The 21,379-nt window shown below is 42.8% G+C and overlaps 2 protein-coding genes across 3 annotated transcripts; one reads left to right on the top strand and one right to left on the bottom strand.

Moving 5' to 3' along the window:
• Positions 1–368: 368 nt before the first annotated feature.
• LOC308326248 (semaphorin-4E-like) lies at positions 369–5,106 on the top strand (the record flags this gene model as incomplete). Its single annotated transcript, XM_080779055.1, has 3 exons — positions 369–379; positions 1,374–3,222; positions 4,981–5,106. The coding sequence occupies 3 exons, from the start codon at positions 369–371 to the stop codon at positions 5,104–5,106; spliced, it is 1,986 nt and encodes a 661-aa protein (XP_080635181.1).
• An 11,022-nt stretch (positions 5,107–16,128) lies between these two features.
• Positions 16,129–21,215, bottom strand: LOC308325246 (putative oxidoreductase ZK1290.5). Of its 2 annotated transcripts, XM_080777718.1 has the most exons (8): positions 21,026–21,215; positions 19,810–20,058; positions 19,595–19,696; positions 18,264–18,355; positions 17,811–17,993; positions 17,586–17,645; positions 17,253–17,354; positions 16,129–16,410 (listed from the first exon to the last, which is right to left on the bottom strand). In XM_080777718.1, the coding sequence occupies exons 1-7, from the start codon at positions 21,093–21,095 to the stop codon at positions 17,259–17,261; spliced, it is 852 nt and encodes a 283-aa protein (XP_080633844.1). In that variant the 5' UTR covers positions 21,096–21,215; the 3' UTR covers positions 16,129–16,410; positions 17,253–17,258. The 2 variants fall into 2 exon arrangements, with proteins under 2 accessions (XP_080633844.1, XP_080633843.1); XM_080777717.1 differs by lacking the exon at positions 17,253–17,354.
• Positions 21,216–21,379: the final 164 nt, after the last annotated feature.

The following is a 21,379-nucleotide window of genomic DNA, read 5'->3' on the forward strand; positions in this document are numbered from 1 at the left end:
CTTAAACTTGTTGAGTTTGTCAAGCTCCTCCGACTCCAGCTCAGCACTGCTCTTGACGGTCGTGGGGCGGTTCCTCTGACGGGTCATCAGACGCAGTGGCAACATATTTAAAACTGTGTTTTTGGTTCGCAATTCAGTTTACTGGGATAAGATATCAAGAAGGTACAGGTGATTAAACGCACAGCTGTGAAATTTGTTATTGGAAGAGTACTAGTACTGATGCAGGATGAGTCGAGATAAGAGAAATTGAATCGCCGCTGCATGCATGCTTACCCCTTTCTTCTCTCTGACGGCGCGCTTCCACAACATCATTTCTATTGTTCTAAAATATTAGTGCAAAATTGTTTTCCCCTCTATCACACGGAACTATGTTTTTTGTGTCCGTATCACTACACCCAAAAGATAGTTCCATGTGATAGAGGGGTCATAGTCAAACTAATATTTTAAAAAGGTCAACAATAAAAATTGTTAGTTTTGTGGATTAATTTACTTTTACTGCATGGCTCCAGTGCCCCCCCACAAAATGACCGGAACTACTTAATGTTGACAAAAACCAGAGCAGAACTCCCACCACGGGACTCAATCGGGCAATCAATTAATACAGTTGCAACCACTATATTAATGGCAAGTATTGCATACAGCTTAAATAAAATAAAAAAAACAGAATTTCAAGGACCCCCAGTTTGACATGCATATTAGTCTACAGTCCTATTTAATGACATTTCTATCTCTCTGAAACTGAAATAAATTAGCCTACTGTTCGATTGTGTTTGCTTTCATTTCTTTCAGAATTTATTTTCAGAATTCTATTGGATTATAGTCTAGGAATCCTATAGGAATCCAGTAGGATTCCAGTACAAGAATCAAATGGGATCCTATTGGATTTCTTATTGGATAATAATCCTATAGAAGTAAATCCTATGAGAAAAAAATCCTATAAGATTTTGGAACAAATCCTTTTGGATAATTTCTTATAGGATAATAATCCCATAGAAAAAGTCCTATTGGAAATCCAATTAAAAAATCCCATAAGAATTTGGAACAAATCCTATTGGATAATTTCTTATAGGATAATAATCCCATAGAAAAAGTCCTATTGGAAATCCAATTAAAAATCCTATAAGAATTTGGAACAAATCCTATTGGATAATTTCTTATAGGATAATAATCCCATAGAAAAAGTCCTATTGGATTTTTTTATAGGATTATAATCCTATAAGAAAATATCCAATAGGATTTGTTCCAAATTCTTATAGGATTTTTTTATTGGATTTCCAATAGGATTTTTTCTATCGGAATCCTATTGGACTTTTTGACTAGGGCATTCTCTATGCCTTGTGCGTTCTTTGTGGATTTCTTCTCCCGTCCTGTAGCGCATTCACCAGTCATGACAGCATTCCACGAAAGACTCTGGCCTACCACCACGGGCTGAAGACGTTCAGAGAGGATGGCGTTTGGAACTACACCACTATGCTCATGAGAGAGGATTTGGGTCTGCTGCTTCTCGGGGCCAGAGATGCCATCTACGCCCTGGATATCGACAACATCACTGACAAGAAGGCTGCAGAATATTGGCCAGTTACCGAAGATGAAAGGAACGTCTGTGCGTCGAAGGGACGAGATCGTGAGGTGGAATGCCGCAACTACATTCGGACCCTGCACACACGGGATGACAACAGAATGTATGTGTGCGGGACAAATGCTTTCAATCCCAAATGCGATACCATGACATATTCTGATGGAACGTTGAGTCTGGAGAAAGAGCTGGAGGATGGTAAAGAGAAGTGTCCCTACAATCCTTTCCATACATCATCCTCCCTCATGGATGGAAACGTCCTGTATTCTGCTACATCAACCAACTTCTTGGGCACTGTACAAAGGTTCAGCAGGTTCAGCGGGCCTGCGTTGAAGACTGAGGACAAGTACTCTTGGCTCAAGGATCCCAAATTCATCTACATGGACCAAAGTGACGGTGAAGGTGATGATGATAAGGTCTACTTGTTCTTCACAGAGGAGGCAGTGGAATATGACAGCAAACCTGTGATATCAAGAGTGGCTCGTGTGTGCAAGGGGGATATGGGAGGAGACAGGATACTGCAGAAGAAATGGACTACGTTCCTGAAGGCTCCTCTGGACTGCTCCGTAGAGGCTGGCAGCCTGCCCTCCCTCGTCCAGGATGTGTTCCTGCTTCGACACCACAACTGGAAGGAGAGCGTCTTCTATGCCGTCTTCACACCTCAGCCGAGATCGTCGCACACATCTGCGGTGTGTGCATTCAGTGCGTCTGATGTCGAAAAGGTGTTCAACGAAGGACGTTTTAAGAAGCCTGTCACTGTGGAAACATCGTGGGAAAGGTGGGTGACGGTGCCGGAGGGTGAGGTGCCCAAACACAGACCAGGATCTTGCACCAAACAATCATTGGACCAGGGAGACCAATCCCAGATGTTCATCAGGGAAAGGCCCATCATGGATGAAACTGTTCGGCCACTCACAGGGGGCCCGCTGGTGGTGAAGGAGGGGCCCTTGATGACACGGATTGTAGTGGATACTGTGTTGGCACTAGACGGAGAGAGATACCCAGTTATGTTCATCGGCACTGAAAACGGCTACATTCAGAAGGCTGTGAACTACGCTGGGGAGATGTTCATTATTGAAGAGATTCAGCTGTATGAGGATCCTAATCCTGTCCGGACTCTACGCCTCTCTTCCAGCAGGGGCCAGCTGTACGCAGGGTCAGAGTTTGGTGCTGTTCAGATGCCACTCAGTGACTGCAGTCGCTATGAGTCCTGTGTGGACTGTGTCCTGGCCAGAGACCCTTACTGTGCCTGGGACACCTCCTCCGACCAGTGCCGCCACGTCTCCAGCTTGTCTTCGTCTGACATTGCCATTCAGAGTCTAAAGAAGGGGGACATTGCACAATGTCCTCGCCCAGAAGAGCCAGTCGTGGCAGCTGAAGACATCGCCCTGGTTACAGGGAGCAATATTCTTCTGCCTTGCCAGCCAGACTCCAACTTGGCGCAGGTCCACTGGCATTTGTCGGACCAACCACTGCACTCCGACAGCAAATACGACATCTACAATGGACACCTCGTCATTCTACACGCCTCAGAATCAGATGCTGGCTTGTACACCTGTGACTCCATAGAGCAGGTCAACGAGAGAGTCTACAAGAGGACCATGGCAGTGTATCGACTACAGCCCCACACCGATGGTCGTGCTGCAGTGGGTCTTATAGTTGCCGTGGTTCTGCTGTCTTTGCTGGTTCTATGCCTCGTTGGCATGTTAATGTGGAACCGCTGCAGAGGATATATTGGGAAGCTCCTGAATCCCACGACTCCCACTACAATTTACAATTTACAATGTAGGGATTTAGGCATAACCACTACTCCCTGCACATGCAACATTTAATGACACTGCTGTGAAACTGAAGGGAATGACTGTACTGAGACTATAAGGATGCTTTCCTCATGTTCGATCCATGACCGGTTGTGAGCCTTGCAGAACTGTTGTACGACGCAGCACAAATAAGGCATTATACTATACAGCAGTGTGGGGTCTGGACCCATTTTTGATTGATGACAGCATTGATTTAATTGTAATGTGTTTGTTTTTATTTGTCTTTTGGGTGCTGTACAGGAATCTTATGATAATGTGTTTTATATAGCTATTCGTGTCTGAACCCATGTTTTTTATGTATCCTACTGTACATAGTAATTATTTTGTTTATTTTTATAATAAAAATGCTTGTTCCAGTGAGCTGAATTGTTGTGATCTGACTTCATGCATAATGAGTTGTAGGCTACATGTCTGCATACTAGACTACTTTTACTTTTTAAGAAGCAGAATAGGGATAAAAGGTTGGTGCCTTATGAATTTAGGCTAGTAAGAAATAAGGATTATTGTCTCACTGGGAAAATATAAAATGCTGCATTTTATCACAGTGCGGACGTTGACGCCCTCCTAGCATAGTGTTAGCTGTTAGTGTTATTTTTTGCCAAATATAGAACTTCCGATGTAGCCTATACTTCCACATTAGGAGCTGGCAAATATAAGAAATCTTGTTGCCTTCAGAATAAGGTGTCGTAATAATGTTTTTTAAAACAAATACATTTATTTAAAAAATGCATTTATAATATATGTATTTTTAAATGGCTTGAGTACTTATATGTGCCCTAACCTAAAAGGTTGTTACCAATTTAAAATGGCTATTGATTCCCATTAAATTGGGCACTTGGAACATTTTCCTATCATTGGCTTGCACTGCGGGGCGTCATTCAGTTGACTTGCATCAACTAAAGCAAAAGAGGGAGCTGGTGATGGATGATGAATTCTCAGATTGCCTATAAGGCAATTATTATTATAGTGGCTTTATTATAGTGGTTTTCAAGCAGTGGTCCATCAGTGGTCCTTGAGGGGGTGCCAGGTCAACTCAAGTCAAGTCAGTTTTATTCATAGAGCACATTTAAAAACAGCCAAGGCTGACCAAACTGCTGAAGAGAAAGAGAAAAACAAGTAACACATTGCACAATATAAAATCTGCTCAACACATCATGGTTATAAAAAACATCAGAAAACCCAAAGAGTAATGGCAGCAAATACAATTAAGTAAGTGCATCAAATACGATAAAAGTGAGCATCAGGTACGGCAGTAAAAAAGGGTCCAGCTAATTTCCAAAGAAGGATTAAAAGTCCTGGGAGAACAGGTGAGTTTTTAGTCTGCTTTTAAAGGTGTCTAGGGAGGGTGCAGATCTGATAATTAGCGGTAGGTTGTTCCACAGATTTGGAGCGGCGACCGAAAAGGCTCGGTCACCTTTTGATTTGAGCTTAGTCCGTGGAACCTTAAGGAGTCCCTGATCAGTATCAAAGTGGTCTAGGGTTATCCAGGGGAGGAAGCAGCTCACGAATGTAGGGTGGTGTCAGCCCATGGTGGGCTTTATAAACAAATAGGATTTTAAAGTTATTTCTAAATGTAACTGGGAGCCAGTGGAGGGAGGCCAGGACGGGAGTGATGTGTTCCCACCTTCGGGTTCCAGTCAGGAGTCTAGCTGCAGCGTTCTGGACAAGCTGCAGTCTAGAGAGGGAGTCACTTTAGATTCCGGCATATAATGAATTGCAATAGTCTAAACTGGAGGAAAATAAGGGCATGAATTACTTTTTCCAGGTTGTGGGTGGAGAGGAAGCATTTTATTTTACTGACTTGCCCTAATTGGAAGAAGGCTCCTTTGACAACAGCATTTATTTGTTTATCAAATTTGAGGGCAGAGTCCAGGATTACGCCTACGTTTTTTACTTGAGGTTTATTTGTCAGCGGGGCGAGGGAGGTGGTGATATATGTGTTGTGTGTGGGAAGCCAAAGAGTATGATTTTTATTGTCGTTTAGCATAAGGAAATTATCTGACATCCAGGATTTAATGTCAGTGAGGCAGTGCAACATGGGATCCAGTGAGTGAGTAAGTGAGGTGGTACCCAGCTAAGTGATGGAGAGTTTTGCATTTTGTCCTCCTAAACGGAACAAAACATTAACAGAGAGTTTGCTTTCAAGCTGCGTTTAAAAACAAAAGACACCATTTTGGAGGTTCGTCATTGGCATCCAGGGAGTATGTGCACAGTTTTGACCGGGCAAACGGTGCCGGAGATTAGCTGTTGTATCAGAGCCTTCCATTAGAGAGTTGCGTCAATGACGGGGAAGTAAACAGTAACACGGACACGGACCACCACTGGTTGACACTGAAGTTTACATGACATCACGGTGTCAGATCACGTTCAATTAAGACAGCCATTTAGCAACCGTTCTGTAACTTCTGTAGCTACTGTCATGTCGGCCACAGTTACTGATTTACATAATGAACAAAATACCCCATTCATTCTGTAAATGTAGCCCACATGACAGCACTCTATTGATAGTAAACTCATCTGTTCAATACACAGCAACACCCCCTGTTGTTGTGTATTGAAGAGTAGTTAACCTTTCGACTTTTGTGTGAAGTTCAAGGCCTTCTGTCTTGAACCCATTCACATTGTACACACACACATTCATTCATACACCAATAAAAAGCATGCAAGGCACCAACCTGCTCATTGGGAGCAATTAGGGGTTCAGAGTCTTGCTCAAGGACACTTCGACACTTACTCTGGGGGAGCCCGGGATCGAACCGGGAACGTTCCGGTTCCCAACTGGCAACTCTAGTACCCCCGAGCCACTGCCGCCCCTGTATATACATATACACGTCTCTCTCTCTCTCTCCCTCACACACACACACACACACACACACACACACCAATATTAATGTACATCTGAGCTTGCATATCGGATGCCATCAGATGCCAAGAATATGACATATGACCTCTTCCCCCATGTCATGAACGGACTTAACCATGACAAATATGGGAGACGACACACAGGAGTAAATGCCAAAAAAACATGTATTTATTTTAAAGTAGTCAAACCAAAGCATACTTAACGGTTAAAGTGGGGTGTGAGTCATCAGTTGTATCAGTAGTGTAGTGCATGTAGGGATGTGTGAGAATGTAGTGTATGTGCAGGTGCATTAACCAAGGACCAAAAGAACCAAAACCAAACAATGTTTCCTGGGAAGGAGTGAGAGAGAGGATGGCCTTGACCAGCCTTCTTAAATACTCCTAGCCAGATTGGAGTCAGGTGTGCCTCTTCCACTAGGCACACCGCTGCAGGCTGGTCTCCTCCTCCTACACATGGACAGAGAACAACACTATCAGAACAGTGACACAGAGGATGGGTCATCACACCCCATCATTCAACCTCTGTTATTTATTAGTCTGTCATAAAAGTTAACGGTAGGCTATATACTACTCACATGCTTTATCCTCAGGATGGCGTGCCATACGATCCACTGAAGTGACATGAACTTGAAATAACTGGGCTGAATGGGAACAGCAGTTGATACTGTGTATATGTATGTATACACTGCTTACAATGAATCTAAAATGTACCTCTGCATACTTCATATTCATATGTTATAGAAACAATGTAGTTAGATATATATTCATATAGTATTACTTCAACAGTGAAAGTTAATTATTCTATTGCAATATTTTGGCTATGAAGAGAAAATACTTTTTATCTCCTCAAGTGGTCCCTGGACCACTGGTTGAAAACCACTGCTCTAGTGAGAACATACAAATAGAATATGTTTGCAGCTGATGTGGACATGAAACGAAACATGAAATATGACCCCAAGTATAGGCTACATCAACTAAAACCACAATCCCAATACCTTCTCTTTAAATAGAACATTGTTGCCACCTACTGGACATGTGCAGTTACTGCAGCATGAAACCAGTCTTCAGTTCATACTTCTGGGTTTTTGGAGTTGAAACTTGACCTGCATTTTTGCAGCTCTATCTTCTGTAGGTGAAAGTAACTCACCGATGTCCTGTTGTAATCTTAGCCTATACATATAACACTACACTTCCAAGCAGAGTTGGACATAATTAGTTTTAGTTTAGGCATACTAAAGAGCTGGAGAATACTCATTCCTTTGTCAATGTGAACTTCAAACACTATGTAGGGTCTGAATCATGCCTGGTATGATCTGTTGTTCTTGGATCTGGAAACCTCCTTTACAACTTCAGCAATTCTCCAGTGAACCTTTTTTTAACCATCATAACACTTCACACATTTTTCTGGATCCCTGGATCTGGTTCTATTGTAGGCCTACATTTCTTTCAGGGTGACTCCAAACTGATGAACTACATTCTTACCTCTCTGCATTCTTCCACCAATATGTTGAAAATATGGGGGACCAATATTGAACCAATGGAAAGTAGTAAAAAGTGCTTTGGGCTTTCATTGACAATACGGTATATAAAGTCACACCAACTTTGATGAGGCAGTATTGCTTTGTTTTCAAAAACAATCCTGAAAAATGTATAATTAACATTTCCTCCTGACTGCAGAGATAGTCCATATAGATGACACCATCAGTGTGGAATGATCAAAATGGTGAATGGGTAAAGAGGCTCTGGTCTATGGGCCCAAGTGTCTGTGAGCAATTACTGCTCCCCCACATTCTGTATCATGAAAGATGCCTCATGCTCCTATACAGTGGTGGAAAATGTACTCGCATGTTTTACCAAGTAAAAGTACCAACCTGTAGAAATACTGTTAAAGTAAGTCATTAAAATCTTCAAGTACCAAAAGTAAAAAGTACTCATTATGGAGAAGGTCCCGTTTCACAGGTTTACAAAATAAGTTATTTTAAAATGCAATTTGAAAATAGCCGAAGTGAGATTGAAGATCTGATCAGAGCTAATAATCAAAATATACAAAGTAGCTAAAACTAAAGTTTTCAAACAATTAAGATAATCATTTGTATCACTCCCTCAGCTCTTGTCCAAAAATGAATCAGTTGTTCGGCATACTGCTGGATTTATTGAAACCAACGTTGAACTGGTAACAAACGTATAAATGCTTAGACATGGCATAAATAAAATACAGCACATAATTATAAATGAAAGAAAATACATAAATATTTGTCAAGTGAAAGGTGTGCACCTATGTCTACCCGACACCAGACGGCCATATAAAGGGTTAGCCAAAACAACGGCACTGCCGGCCCAACTTTGAAATGGGTCTTAGGACCCAGGGGTGGTCTTTTAGGTGTCCCAGGGACATTTTATGAGTCCAATACTTCAATGACATTAGAGTACAGTACTGCATCCCAGGATCCCCGGAGGGTGCACAATTGCGTCCTGTCGCAATTTAGTGAGTCTAAATGCCATTTGCATCCCTGGATCTACAAGCTTGTCACACACGCTACGAGCTTGTAGATCTGCTATTTTTCAATAGCTAAAGTACAACATAATGCTTAAAACAACAAAAGGGATTCCCGCCCAAAATGGGTTAATGCCAATACGTTTTTTTCTATTCTAGAGATCTAGAACACGTGACCTTGTATTTTGTTTTTTTACTATTCTCACATAGTGTATGAACTTGTGTTATTGAATGTTTACCAGATCTTCCATAAGAAACTGCACTCATTACACTCTATTCAGTAAATATGAACAGGGATCTGTTATATTGGGTTTTTTGCATTTTGTCTATTAACCACTTACATACTTTGTCCTTGCATCATTTTGTCCCACCGACAATTAGCAAAGATCTACAAACTATCAACCTGTTGTAAGCCTGTAGATCTGCCATTTTTGGAAAAATGTCACCTATAGTATAATGGCATGTCCTAACTAGGGATGCCAGGTTGAAAGTTGTTAATTGCATGCAGGTTGTTGTTCAATGCAGCCTACATGTTTTACCAGATGGTTCCAGCACCAAGAGCTTTAGAGATGTAGTGAGTCGTCCATGTCTTTGGTGAAGACAGCAGCTGCGGGGCCGCCTCTCCACATCCTCCTCCAATGTCTTGAACTTCAGAATCTGCATCACTGGACCAAAGATCTGCAGACAGTAGAAGCCGTCAAATACACTCTAATTCTCTCAGAAGTTTAAGAGCCAGTTGCACCACATGAAGTTCAAACTTAACGTAGTCATAGCGTAACCCATTTAGACCCGAGGCCGTGTCTGTCGCCTTAAACCACTATTTTAAACTTTAGCTGTTGAAAAATAGCAGATCTACAAGCTCATAGCACAGCACAGAGTACCGCGCTACGAGCTTGTAGATCTGCTATTTTTGGAAAATATGGAGGTTAAAATATATGAGGTTAAAGTTCATATACTGGCTCAATACATTTCACCATTGTCATGCCTCAAATCATTGTGCATAATCAATACTAGTAGTTCGACCTGACATTTAATTTTAGTTTGATTCTCAACCTTTTAAATTTCCAGTTTGATGAGCATTCAGCCACGGACCCCCCATTTTATACAACCTTTATTGATCAGTTCTCAATCTACACTGACATTTTTAATTTAACTAATTTAGTGTGGCAGTCTCTTTTCATTAACCCAATAGCGCCCGAGCCCGATTCTACAAATCCCTTCTAAATCAGTAGTTCTCAAATTGATATGCATTTGGCCGGAGACCACAAATCAAGATTTTTCAAAAATGTTCACAAATAGCAGATATGAGCTTGTACATCTGCTGATATCCAATGCAATAATCTAAAATTACACTTTGACAGGTTTTAATTGGTTAACAGTGCACAGGAAGGAGAGAAAAATACATAACTACTTGAGAAAGGCAGTATGTGTGGGGGTGGGGGGGGTGATTTACCTGGGGTCCCTGCTGAGTGTGTTGTAGAGATCTCCCACCGCCACCACACCTCCTAGCATGCTCCACGGTGGTATCACGGATACCCTTGTGGTGATTTCTGTAACACAGGTTTGTTCTATCTATGGATTGTCCTTAGTTGATCTCTTACCGTTTGAGCTGTCCAGCATGTACTTGCCATGACCTGCTCTCTGGGTAAGAAATACATAAGCTCCTCCGCCACGTCAAGGCGTCAATCCATGGGAGGAGACCCAATTTAGTCATCGCCAATTCCCAATTGCCCAAAGTGTCCTTGAGTCCCTGTTGCTGGCACCACCACCCCCACAGCTGGGGAGGTATAAACTACTGTGTGCATCCTCCCATACACACTTGCAAGTAGCTTCTGCAGTGAAGCAAAAGGGACGGTCACTTGATCCATCGCCAGATTAAGTTCCCACCCGTAAACAAACACAGCCAATTGTGTTTGATGGAGCGCCAGGCCAAGTTGGAGGCACCGCAGTTAATGCTGCAGTGGTGGGAGAGTACTTTACCTCTTACCACACCCAGACACCCCATAGACTGGACATTTCTAAACGCTCAGGCGCAAGACGCAACCTAGAGCCTGGCTCCGCAAGACGCCAAAGGCCAGTGACCATCACAGGGACAGGGTTGAAGGGCACCTCAAGCTAGCCCGCCAGACGCGAGGCCAACTGACTGGTGACGACTCCGTCAGTAGAAACCTGTGGACAAACTAGACATAGTTAGTGCAGAAAACAGACAGGCAAAACATTACTTTTTTTTGTTGATGCAATACTGCTCCATTCTGCTGCTCTGTGGAGAGAGGGGGTTTTATTTATTAGTTCTTTTTTTTTTTTAAGATATTTTTTTGCGGCTTACGCCTTTTATTGGTTTTTGAAGGGACAGACAGGCTGACAGGAAACGGGAGAGAGATGGGGGGGAAGACATGCAGTAAACGCCGTGTCGGCTCGGGAGTCGAACCCGCGGCACACTGCGACTGGATTACCAGTCGGGTGCCCAGACGGTTACACCACCGCCTGGGCTTTTCTTTGCGACTATTATTACTTGATGTTAAAAGTTAAACCCTATAGAGTAGAGAGACAGTGTCAAGTTTCTCTGTGAGGCCTAGCACGTGGAGGAACATGAATGCCTCCAAGATCCACTTCCTGCTGAAAAGGCACCAAACCAACCTGTACCAGAGGTCCTCAAGAGCTGCTTGTCGTCTAGGAAAGGTCACTTACCTGGTCGATCCTGCATGAAGTACTACTAAAAGCATTCCGTATTAATCCACACAATTCTATGTGTAAGGTATGAAATAAAAATGTCTGGCCCTCAACTTAGCTGCATGTCCAGAGATAGACGGCTCCTTGATCAACTTGATGCACCCCCGTAGGAAAGGAAAGACCCTGTGCATGCAGCTGCTACAATGACCAGCGCACCCCAGGTCTGTCTGAGTTACAGTCTTAGACCCGTCTTGCTTCGAGGTGGGCCTCTGTCGATGTGACCAATATCATCGACATCGGTCTTCCTCTCCAGCCCCCCCTCTTCAGTCACTTCTGCCCCGTGACTAAAGACGATACGCCTCCGTACCGTTTCAGGGAAGCTACAGAACACGGACAGCTGCATCTGTCCGTCTGACCTATAGACAGTCACTCTCCACTGCCTTTGGACTGGCCTTCCGCCGAGCTCCCATGTGGCGGAGACACCAGAGATGACTCTGGCCAGCTGCTGACCGTTCACCTCCACGAGGTCATAACGGCTGCCACAGCGGGCGTTCCAACACCTGAAGGGGGGCGTTAGGGTGTCAGGGTGGGACGGAGTCACCAGGGAACCAGAGAACTCCTGGAAGAGAACGTTGCTCTGGGTAGTCACCACGGCTTTTGGGGGCGTGGGAGGGCGGACTAGCACCCACGTCTTAGTACTGGGGACATAGCGCTTACAGCAACACCGGGCGACTTTACGGATAAAAGCTGGTACCCACTGCTTTCTACAAGGGTCATACCAAGGAAGCACCGGCCTCCACTCCTTAGTACGCTTGTCAAAGTAGCATGCACAGGGTCTCTCCTCAACAACGGGTGTGACATCCTTCGGAGGTCTGAGCAGCTGCTTCTCAACTACTACTAGTGAGGAAACGTCACTTACCTCGTTGAACTGGCGGTACAGTTCAGGGACGCACGCTGTGATGATGGCGAAGTCGTCAGCGGTCAGGGCTCGGTTCACCAGGTTGTCCACGCGGACGTCTACCTCCCTTCTGGAACGAGCCCTGAACTTACCTGCACGTCCAGAGACAGCCGGCTCGTTGATCAACCTGATGCGATACTGCTCCATTCTGTGGAGAGAGAGAGAGAGAGCGAGAGAGGTGCCTGTGGGGGGAGAGAGACAGAGGTCCTGCTGTGCCTGTGGAGAGAGTACTGAGACAGAGAACTGAGAGTTGTACAAGGCTGATACACCTGTGAAAGAGAAATGTCAACAAAAAAAGAACAGATCTAACAATGAGTATTATTTATGCTACAAGTGGTTAGCTTAGGTCTGGTCTTTAAGAGACGCGGTGACTGATTTGAATGACTGCAGCTATGTTGTTATAGTTTGATTCAAAATGTAATGGCCGAGCCACAATTTGAGTTAACTTTTAAATGTAGCTAACTTAAGTTTGAAACAGTAAGACGGGAACCTGACGGTGCAAAAAACAATTGAAGCTAGGCTACAACGGCTACCGACAGCCCAAATGCTTTCAAACGTTTATGAAAATCACAACTACAGACGTTTTCGACGAAGATACAACCCAAATGCTTACAAATGTATTTGAAAAACAACTACAGATGTTATCGACGACGATACAGACAGCCCAAATGCTTACAAACGTATTTGAAAAACAAAACTATACAGACGTTTTCGACGCAACGACGATACAACTACAGACGTTATCGACGACGATACAGACAGCCCAAATGCTTACAAACGTATTTGAAAAACACAACTACAGACGTTATCGACGACGATACAGACAGCCCAAATGCTTACAAACGTATTTGAAAAACACAACTACAGACGTTATCAACGACGATACAGACAGACCAAATGCTTACAAACGTATTTGAAAAAACACAACTACAAGTTATCTACGTACGTAACAGACCGTTCCCTCTTCCCCGGCCCTTACCCCAAGCCCAAGCCCAAAACTCACTGTAACTCACTGAAAACGCAACAATATTAGCACGCAAGATAAACACTGGTTCCTTTCGTGGTTGTCGATGTATCCTACTGTGTGATGGCGGTCGGCAAGTGATGTCTGTGGCTGTTGAGCAGGTGGTGGTAACTGGTAATGATGCTGTTAAGCGGGTTGGTAGATGCGACTGATTCTGTTTAGGATTCAATGCATCTGAGGTTCAAACCGTGCGACTCGGCTATTTACCGTATCTGCAGCCCGCCCCCAACGTGTGCTCGTTCCCGTCATTGATTGGTTGACTGTTAGGCTGTCGCTGCTCGTTGATTGGTCGGTTTAAATGTCAACTAACTTCTCACCAGGCTTCAGGGGGATTTCCACCAGGGTGCGTTCGGAAATATCGCACGAGTGTGCTCCGGTGCGGTATTTCCGAACGCGCCCGAAGTAACAAATTGGTTTCGTGTGTTTATTTTTGGATTTTTGCTATTGTTATTATTTTTGTTTAAATTCAAGTGACACATATGTTACGTTTAGAGGAGAAAATATGAGTCGTTGATTGTTGAACCTGAACCACCACTGCATGCCACATTGCCACTGCAGATCAATGAAATTATTTATTTACATCAGCCTCGTAGCGTAGTGTGTGTGTGTGTGTGTGTGTGTGTGTGACATCACATGACATGACATGGCAGTGTTACGGTGAAATTGGTGACCTGACGAAATATGTGATCATCTTGTGGACTTGTCTTTGAGACAGACACATGGCCTAAATACCACTAGGTTAGACTGCTATAAGTGCTAATAAACAAACAGCAATCATTTACGTATGGAATGGACACTGACGTTATATGATGTGTTATATGACCTATTTCAGCAGGTCACCAATTTCACGGTACATCCCATGCTGGAATGACCGAGACTCGGCCGATATTTTGGTTATTGTAATACAGCATTTACATGACATCACGGTGTCAGATCACGTGTCAAGACATTTAGCAACCGTTCTGTAATTTCTGTACTATCTGTAGCTACTGTCATGTCGGCCACTGTTGCTGATTTACATAATGAACCGAATACCGGATTATTTATGTAAATGTGGCCCACATGACAGCACTCTATTGATAGTAAACTCATCTGTTCAATCAATACACAGTAACACCCCCTGTTGTTGTGGATTTAATACAGAGTAGTTAACCTTTCGACTTTTGTGTCGAAGACTAAAGTTCAAGGCCTTCTGTCTTTAACTTGACCATAGGAAACCTGAGGTGGTTCAGGGGAGTCCCTGCAAAATGTGTTTAGCCAGTACTTTAACCACTTTAAATGAAAATAATAGATCAATAAGTTAACAGGATGGGTAAAATGCAGAGGACGAATTTCACCTATGTACCGTAGCCCAGAGCCTTAGATATATAGTCTATGCAAACTGCGTTCACTTCATGGGGCCAGTCCAATGGTGGCTCTACATAGACTTCCATTGAGAATGGGGACAACCAACTGGGACAAGTCCTGGACCGGAAGTAGGCAGAAATGCATTGGACTCAGGCAACAGCCCAGCTTTAATGATCTTAAATCTCTTTCTTTTAGATTGTTTTGTAGTAATAGTACAACATAAACATTAAAGAGACTTTAGTTGTTACTGTACAATACTTTAAAACAGCTGTCATGTTGCACACATGCTTAAAATAGCTCTTATTTGCACCCCCTCGTTGAAAACAATGTATTTCCAACTCCAGCTTGTCTCAGTTCAGGCTGCATGAACAGTGCTCCGAGCGCTCGGTTTCTGCCCCCTCAATATCGGAACTCTTCTATTAGATGGCTCTGCTGGAGCCTATATATGAATGGTAAATGGTGCATTTATATAGAGCCTATATCCAAGGCTTTACATTACATTCACCCATTTACACACACATTCATACACCGATGGCGGATGAAAACATGCAAGGCTTGAAGGCACCAACCTGCTCATTGGGAGCAGGTTGGTGCTCAAGGACACTTCGACTATCGAAGCCCGGAATCGAACTGGGAACTCCGATTTTCAATGCGATTGAAAGAAATTTGGCTCATGTATACACTGCTTCGGATGTAAATTCATTCTGGTCTTTCTGAGCATGCTCCAAGGCGCTCATATCCAAGGCGCGCCGTCGGCACCGAGGAGTTTGCACATAGAGCGCGTTATTTCGTTCCTTTTTTCAGATCCGAAATCCACAAAAAAAACGTGGAGCAGCAGCAGATGAGATACCCCTGATCTGTGTGTGTGTGTGTGTCACAGTGTGTGTGTGTGTGTGTGTGTTCAACGGTCTCTCTCTCTCTCTCTCAAAAATAACGAGCGACCCGATACAATAATAATCATCAGTGTTGCGTTGCGTGCCCTGGCCGTGCTGTAGATACAAAGTATAGTAGTAGGCCTACAAATAAAAACGAGATGATCACCTTCCCAGCGGAGAAGCGGAGCCGCAGCGGGTGGGGAAAAAAAGACGGTAAACACTAAACATATATGCCCGCGCCGCCCCTATCCAACCAGCAGCCTCAAAGCTACTGCGGAATGAAATGATGGGATTTCAAAGTATCGTCTTTCGTCTGTAATATGTTTGTATTGTTGAGACAGTCACAATGAATGAACTGCCTATATTTTATGTGTCCAACAGATGGCGTAGTTTCACGTGAATTAACATGTATCATGTCTTCTATCACTTCTCCATATAAACACTCATTCGGAATGACCATTTCCCATGTAAACTCGCGGCAAAAAACATTACATCGGATGTATTTTATTCGGAAGTATTTATTCGGAATGATCACCCTTCATGTAAACGTAGCCATTGAAACATGGGTTTTTCTGAAAACGGTCAGGATTTAGAAGGCATTTGTAGAATCGTCCTCAGGTCTAAATAAAGGCACTGACGTTATATGAGATTGTTACACAAATGTGTTGGATCACGTGTGTGTTTGCTCTTTCCAGAGTGGATCACTTAGATGAATGAGTTTCATGTCGCAGTGGAGTCTCCTGATGCTGTCCATGTCCTCAGGAGAGAGCAAGAAATCAAAGACCTGTTGAAACACCAACATTATTAACAACATAGCATAAAAAGTGGAACACTGGTCCAAAGTGTGAATCCATCTCATGACTATGACATCGATTCAATAATGTATACTGTAGTATGTCTATAGCAGAAATGCGTAGATATGTTATCTATTGTCCTTGGCTCCTGACATCATTTCCCATTGCTACTATGTTTTCTGACTATGAATTTCACATTAGATCTCCTTACAATTGAGTTTTTAACTGCTGACGGGGACGGAGTCAGCAACCATATTAGTTGGTGGTTGAGATCGATCAAGTAAGTTATTCGGTGAGATGATGTAGGCAAAGTATGTTTAAATCGAGGTATAATGTGATAGAGCTGCACGATTCTTGCTCAAATGTGAACCTCGACTTTCCTCCACAATAATTGAGATTACGATTCTCACACGATTCTCCTTTTTTCCATGAGAATATCCATTTAAAAAACATAAGAGTAACTAAAATGAATTAGACAGCTAACTCTTAGATTAGCCGTCTAATTCATTATTAGACATATCACATTATTATACAGCTAATAATGTGATATGTAGTGTAGAATAGATGAGTAAGTGCAGGTTTGGTCAGAGGAGAGAAGTAATTCTAGGCTAGGACAACACAGATTACAAATCACAAGGAAATCTGATCCCATTCATAACAGATGAAGGCAGTGTGCAACACGGTGTACTCCGGCAACAAAGCAGAACAGCATGATGGATACAAAGATCATAAAGGCACCGTGAGGAAAACATGCAGAGAATCAACAGGCTTGTGTTGAGAAGAGAGTGCGATAGAGAAGCAACGTCAGAATGGAGATGTTGTTGGTAAACACCTTGTGCTACTCCACATGGGTGGGATCCCAGGATACGTGTCTCCCATCATGCAATCTGCCCAAAGTTTCCATGTCCACCTGCTGCAACTGGAACCCAAACACCTGAGAGAGGACGGACGTGGTGGCGGCGGTGGTGGTAGTAGGGGATTTAAAAAGGAGAACGAAACTGGGTATATGGATATTGACAATGGTTGGAAATGGGCAGTACAGTATGTTTCTGGAACACCTTGCGTTTTCCCACTGATCTTTACCATTCATGTTTTATTACCGACTTCCCTCATTTGAGGCTAAAGTGATGGTGGGGTCAACAATCAGTGCTTATGTTGAACTCACTTGACAATTCTCTTGTACTCTCTCCTTCTTGGTAGATTTGGGTATTGTGACAACACCATTCTATAATGGAAAAATAGTTTAAACACGTTAATACATATAATAATGCATGCACACTACATAGTTTAAGGCAATAATAATTGAAAGAGTGGTTAACCTTGGGGATAATGTGCTTTTATGGCCTGTACAGACCAGACTAGATTGTCGATATCATGACATGATTAATACCTGTATGCTCCAGCGTATGCAGATTTGAGCAGGGGTGCGTTGGTACTTTCGTGCAAGCTGTAGAACAGTGGGATGGTTAAGGGCCTGTCCCTTGGCCAGGGGGCAGTACCCTTCAAACACTATGCCCTCCTGACGACAGTACTCCGCCAGCTGATTGGGCTGCTGGAACGGATGAAACTCTACCTGATTGGGTGAGGGAGGGTGTTGTACCCCAGAGGTTAAATGTTGAATGCAGCTCTTTAGAAACAACTGTTCATTCATCTCAGAATGGACCCCTAGAGGAAATCCAATATCTAATATACTTAGTCAATTGTTTCATGTGTTGCACTTTCAAATAGGACCATAGCATACCAGTGTTTTTGCATGTCCTATTAAGACACATTTGGATCCATTAGCAGCAGCACACCCTTATAGATTTTGGTCTAAGGTTGGTTAGCTAGCTGGAATACTCACTTGGTTGACATGTGGTACTACACTACAGTCATCCTTTAACTGTTGCAGGTGGTGGACCAGGAAGTTGCTTACACCAATAGCCCGACACACCCCTAGAGAAGCAAAATACACAGGCCATTTTAGAGAGGCTTTATTCATTTGTAAATTGACAGGAGTAGTGCATAGCAAAGAGATGCATTCCAAAGCCAAAGGAAATACTTAAAAACTTCCTTTTTTGACTAGGGTCCCCCAGGTATCTATCCTTGGCCCCCTCTTGTTTCCCCCTCTACACCAAACCTCCTTGCCGGAAATAGCTGACCTACAAGCTCACATAGTTAGAGAAAATTAGCAAAATGTGTGGCAAATCTGCTAAAAAAATGCTTATATTATTAAGTAGCATGTGACGTGTCAAACTAGGGGGTTTTCAAGATGCTGAATCCATTCCAAGCATTAGTTTTGCACGAAAACACTCCGTGGGCAAAATTTGGCCATAGCCACCCAAATGTGCTGACCTCATCACATTTGTGATGACTGCTATGGCCATTTTTAGGCGAAGGAATGTTTTTTGTGTAAAACGAATGCTTTCAATGGATACGGATCGATGCAATGTGAAAGCATTGACTACAGTTGAATGAAGTGTTGTGTACTTGGGTGCGGAAGAATCAAGGCCAATGTGAATCATGGCCACGCGGGACCAGGCAATCGTATTCGGGAACAGTTTGAATCAAACGAACTCAGTGTGAATCTGACCCCATTCTGACCCGAGATCAGATTCTAAAAATGTCTTCTACATCCTGACAGTTTTCTGAAAAAGCTATGTTTCTATCATGTCAGTCGTGCTTGTAGATCTGCTATTTTTCAATAGCTAAAGCATAACATAATGCTAACACCAAAACGGGTTCCCGCCCAAAATGGGTTAAAGGCAGGCCTTAGACTAGCCCTGAAACATGACTGTCATGATTATCATGACAGTCATGACGCAACTGAAGACAGTTTTACACGATCGCTACATTTACATTGTAAACGTGTATATAAACATTCAGATTTCAAATTTAGTCCTCGCTACATTAAACAACGCGGGATGCAGCAATGCTAATCGCTGTAACAACAGATTTCTAACAATTTCTTGTAATTTCTTTTGGCGAGTACTTTATATTTTAAATATGAATGTTTATATACACGTTTACAATGTAAATGTAGCAATCGTGTAAAACAAGCGGAAGTTAAGCCATGACGCTCGTGAAGTACGAGCGTCATGTGAACCATGGCTAACCTTAGACCTTTTGTGAACCATGTATTCTGAGAGGCCATGCAAGCGTTGCAATTATTTAATGAATCCCAATGTTTCTCACCCTCTTCATAGAGCTCCTCCAGGGCTCTCCACGTCTCAGCTCTCACGTCCCTGTTAGAGCGACCAGTCTGTCTGGCATCTGGCCAGTGCATCAGGTACAAATCTGAGTGGTAAGGAGTTCATACAATTACAAAGGGGCATTTTGAGAGTAAGAAGATAGGGATAATGTGGTTTACAGACCAGACAGTAGGAGGTGAACATTATCTTACAACGTACCAAGATATTCCACCCCCATCCGAGAGCAGGACTCAAGGCAGGCCTTTTTGGCATGTTCATATCCATAGTCCCCACACCAGAGTTTACTGGTGAGCCACAGCTCACTTCGTGGAATCCCACTTTCTCTGATAGCTTCACCTAGCTGTGTCTCGCAGCCATAACGCTTTGCTGTGTCAATGTGCCGTACACCACACTCTCGGATTGCATACACAACAGCATCGTGGGCGTATCCACCATGATGGGATGTTCCTTTGAAGAGATCAAGGACAAACATTTCACAAAAACCAGAAATCATCAGTGGTGGAAAAAGTACTCAATTGTAAAAAAAACAAAAGTATTGGCATCAAAATTTACTTAAAATGCCAAAAGTAGAAAGTACTCAACTCAATATGCAGAATGTCCCAATTCAAGTTTTCAAATGTATAAAACTCTAGTAATAATAGCAGATGTACAAGCTCAAATGCATCACCATGCGACGCATTGTGAGCTTGTAAATCGGCTATTTTAAGTGTTCAATGTAATGTATGTTTTGTAATAATAATCAAAGTAACTAGTAACTAAAGTTTTCAAGTAAATGTAGTGGAGTTGGAGTAAAAGTACAATATTTGTCTTTGAGATGTAGTCGTGTAGTATTGGAAATTGTACAAATACCTAAAAATTGTACTTAAATATAGTCCTTATATATTTATAATATATAAGGACTTATATAGTCCTTTCCACCACTGGAAATCATACATTGCATATAACATAACGAGCCTCATCGTTCATTGAGTTTAAAGCTTATTTCCCTTACAGTTATGTTTAGTTAAGTTATTATTATTACATTTCTTTGCCTGTTTGAGTAAGTATAGTAAGTAAGTGGATGAGGAATAGACAATTTTTGCACCCAGCAACACCACTTGTAATTTTCACTAAAGCATACAGAATATAAGTGCTGGCTAAAGTTTACAAGTAAGGCAGGAAGAAACAAGGACAAAGCAAGTTCAAGTGCAATGTCGTAGTCCAAAAACGTGATCAACTCACACACACATGCGCATGCATGCCATGCATGCACCAAAACAAAAGAAGGAAAAAATTGGAAAAAGACAATGAACATCAGATCAATCATGTGCAATGAATTCATGTTGTATGTTTCACAAACTGCTGCAGTTTGTTAATAAACTGACAGGGATGTGCAGAAGATGCAGCAGCTGTATATTGCATAGGTCAAACGCACCTAATCCAAGCTGGGGAATGTGCAGTCCGTTAGAAAGAGGAACATTGGGACAGTTAAGAGAAGAACACATGATGGGAAAAGCCCAGACTCACTGACGTGAAAGAAGGTAAAAAATCCGATAAGAATAGAAATTGTGTAAAGAAATACATTAAAAACAAAGTCAAAGAGAAAGGTCTGCCGACCTGATCACTGAAACCCTGTGTTTTGATCTGGGTAACTTGTAAAATGCAGTTTCCGCTTCCTATCAACTACATTCGGGATCAATTCACTTAGCAGGTTTCAGATCCGGGCATCCGGCTTAGAGCAGATATGGAAATGACACCTGTGCGTTTGCGTTCAAATGACCGGATACAG

Source organism: Protomyctophum bolini (assembly GCF_963924005.1).
Source record: "Protomyctophum bolini genome assembly, chromosome: 12".
Lineage (NCBI taxonomy): Eukaryota > Metazoa > Chordata > Actinopteri > Myctophiformes > Myctophidae > Protomyctophum > Protomyctophum bolini.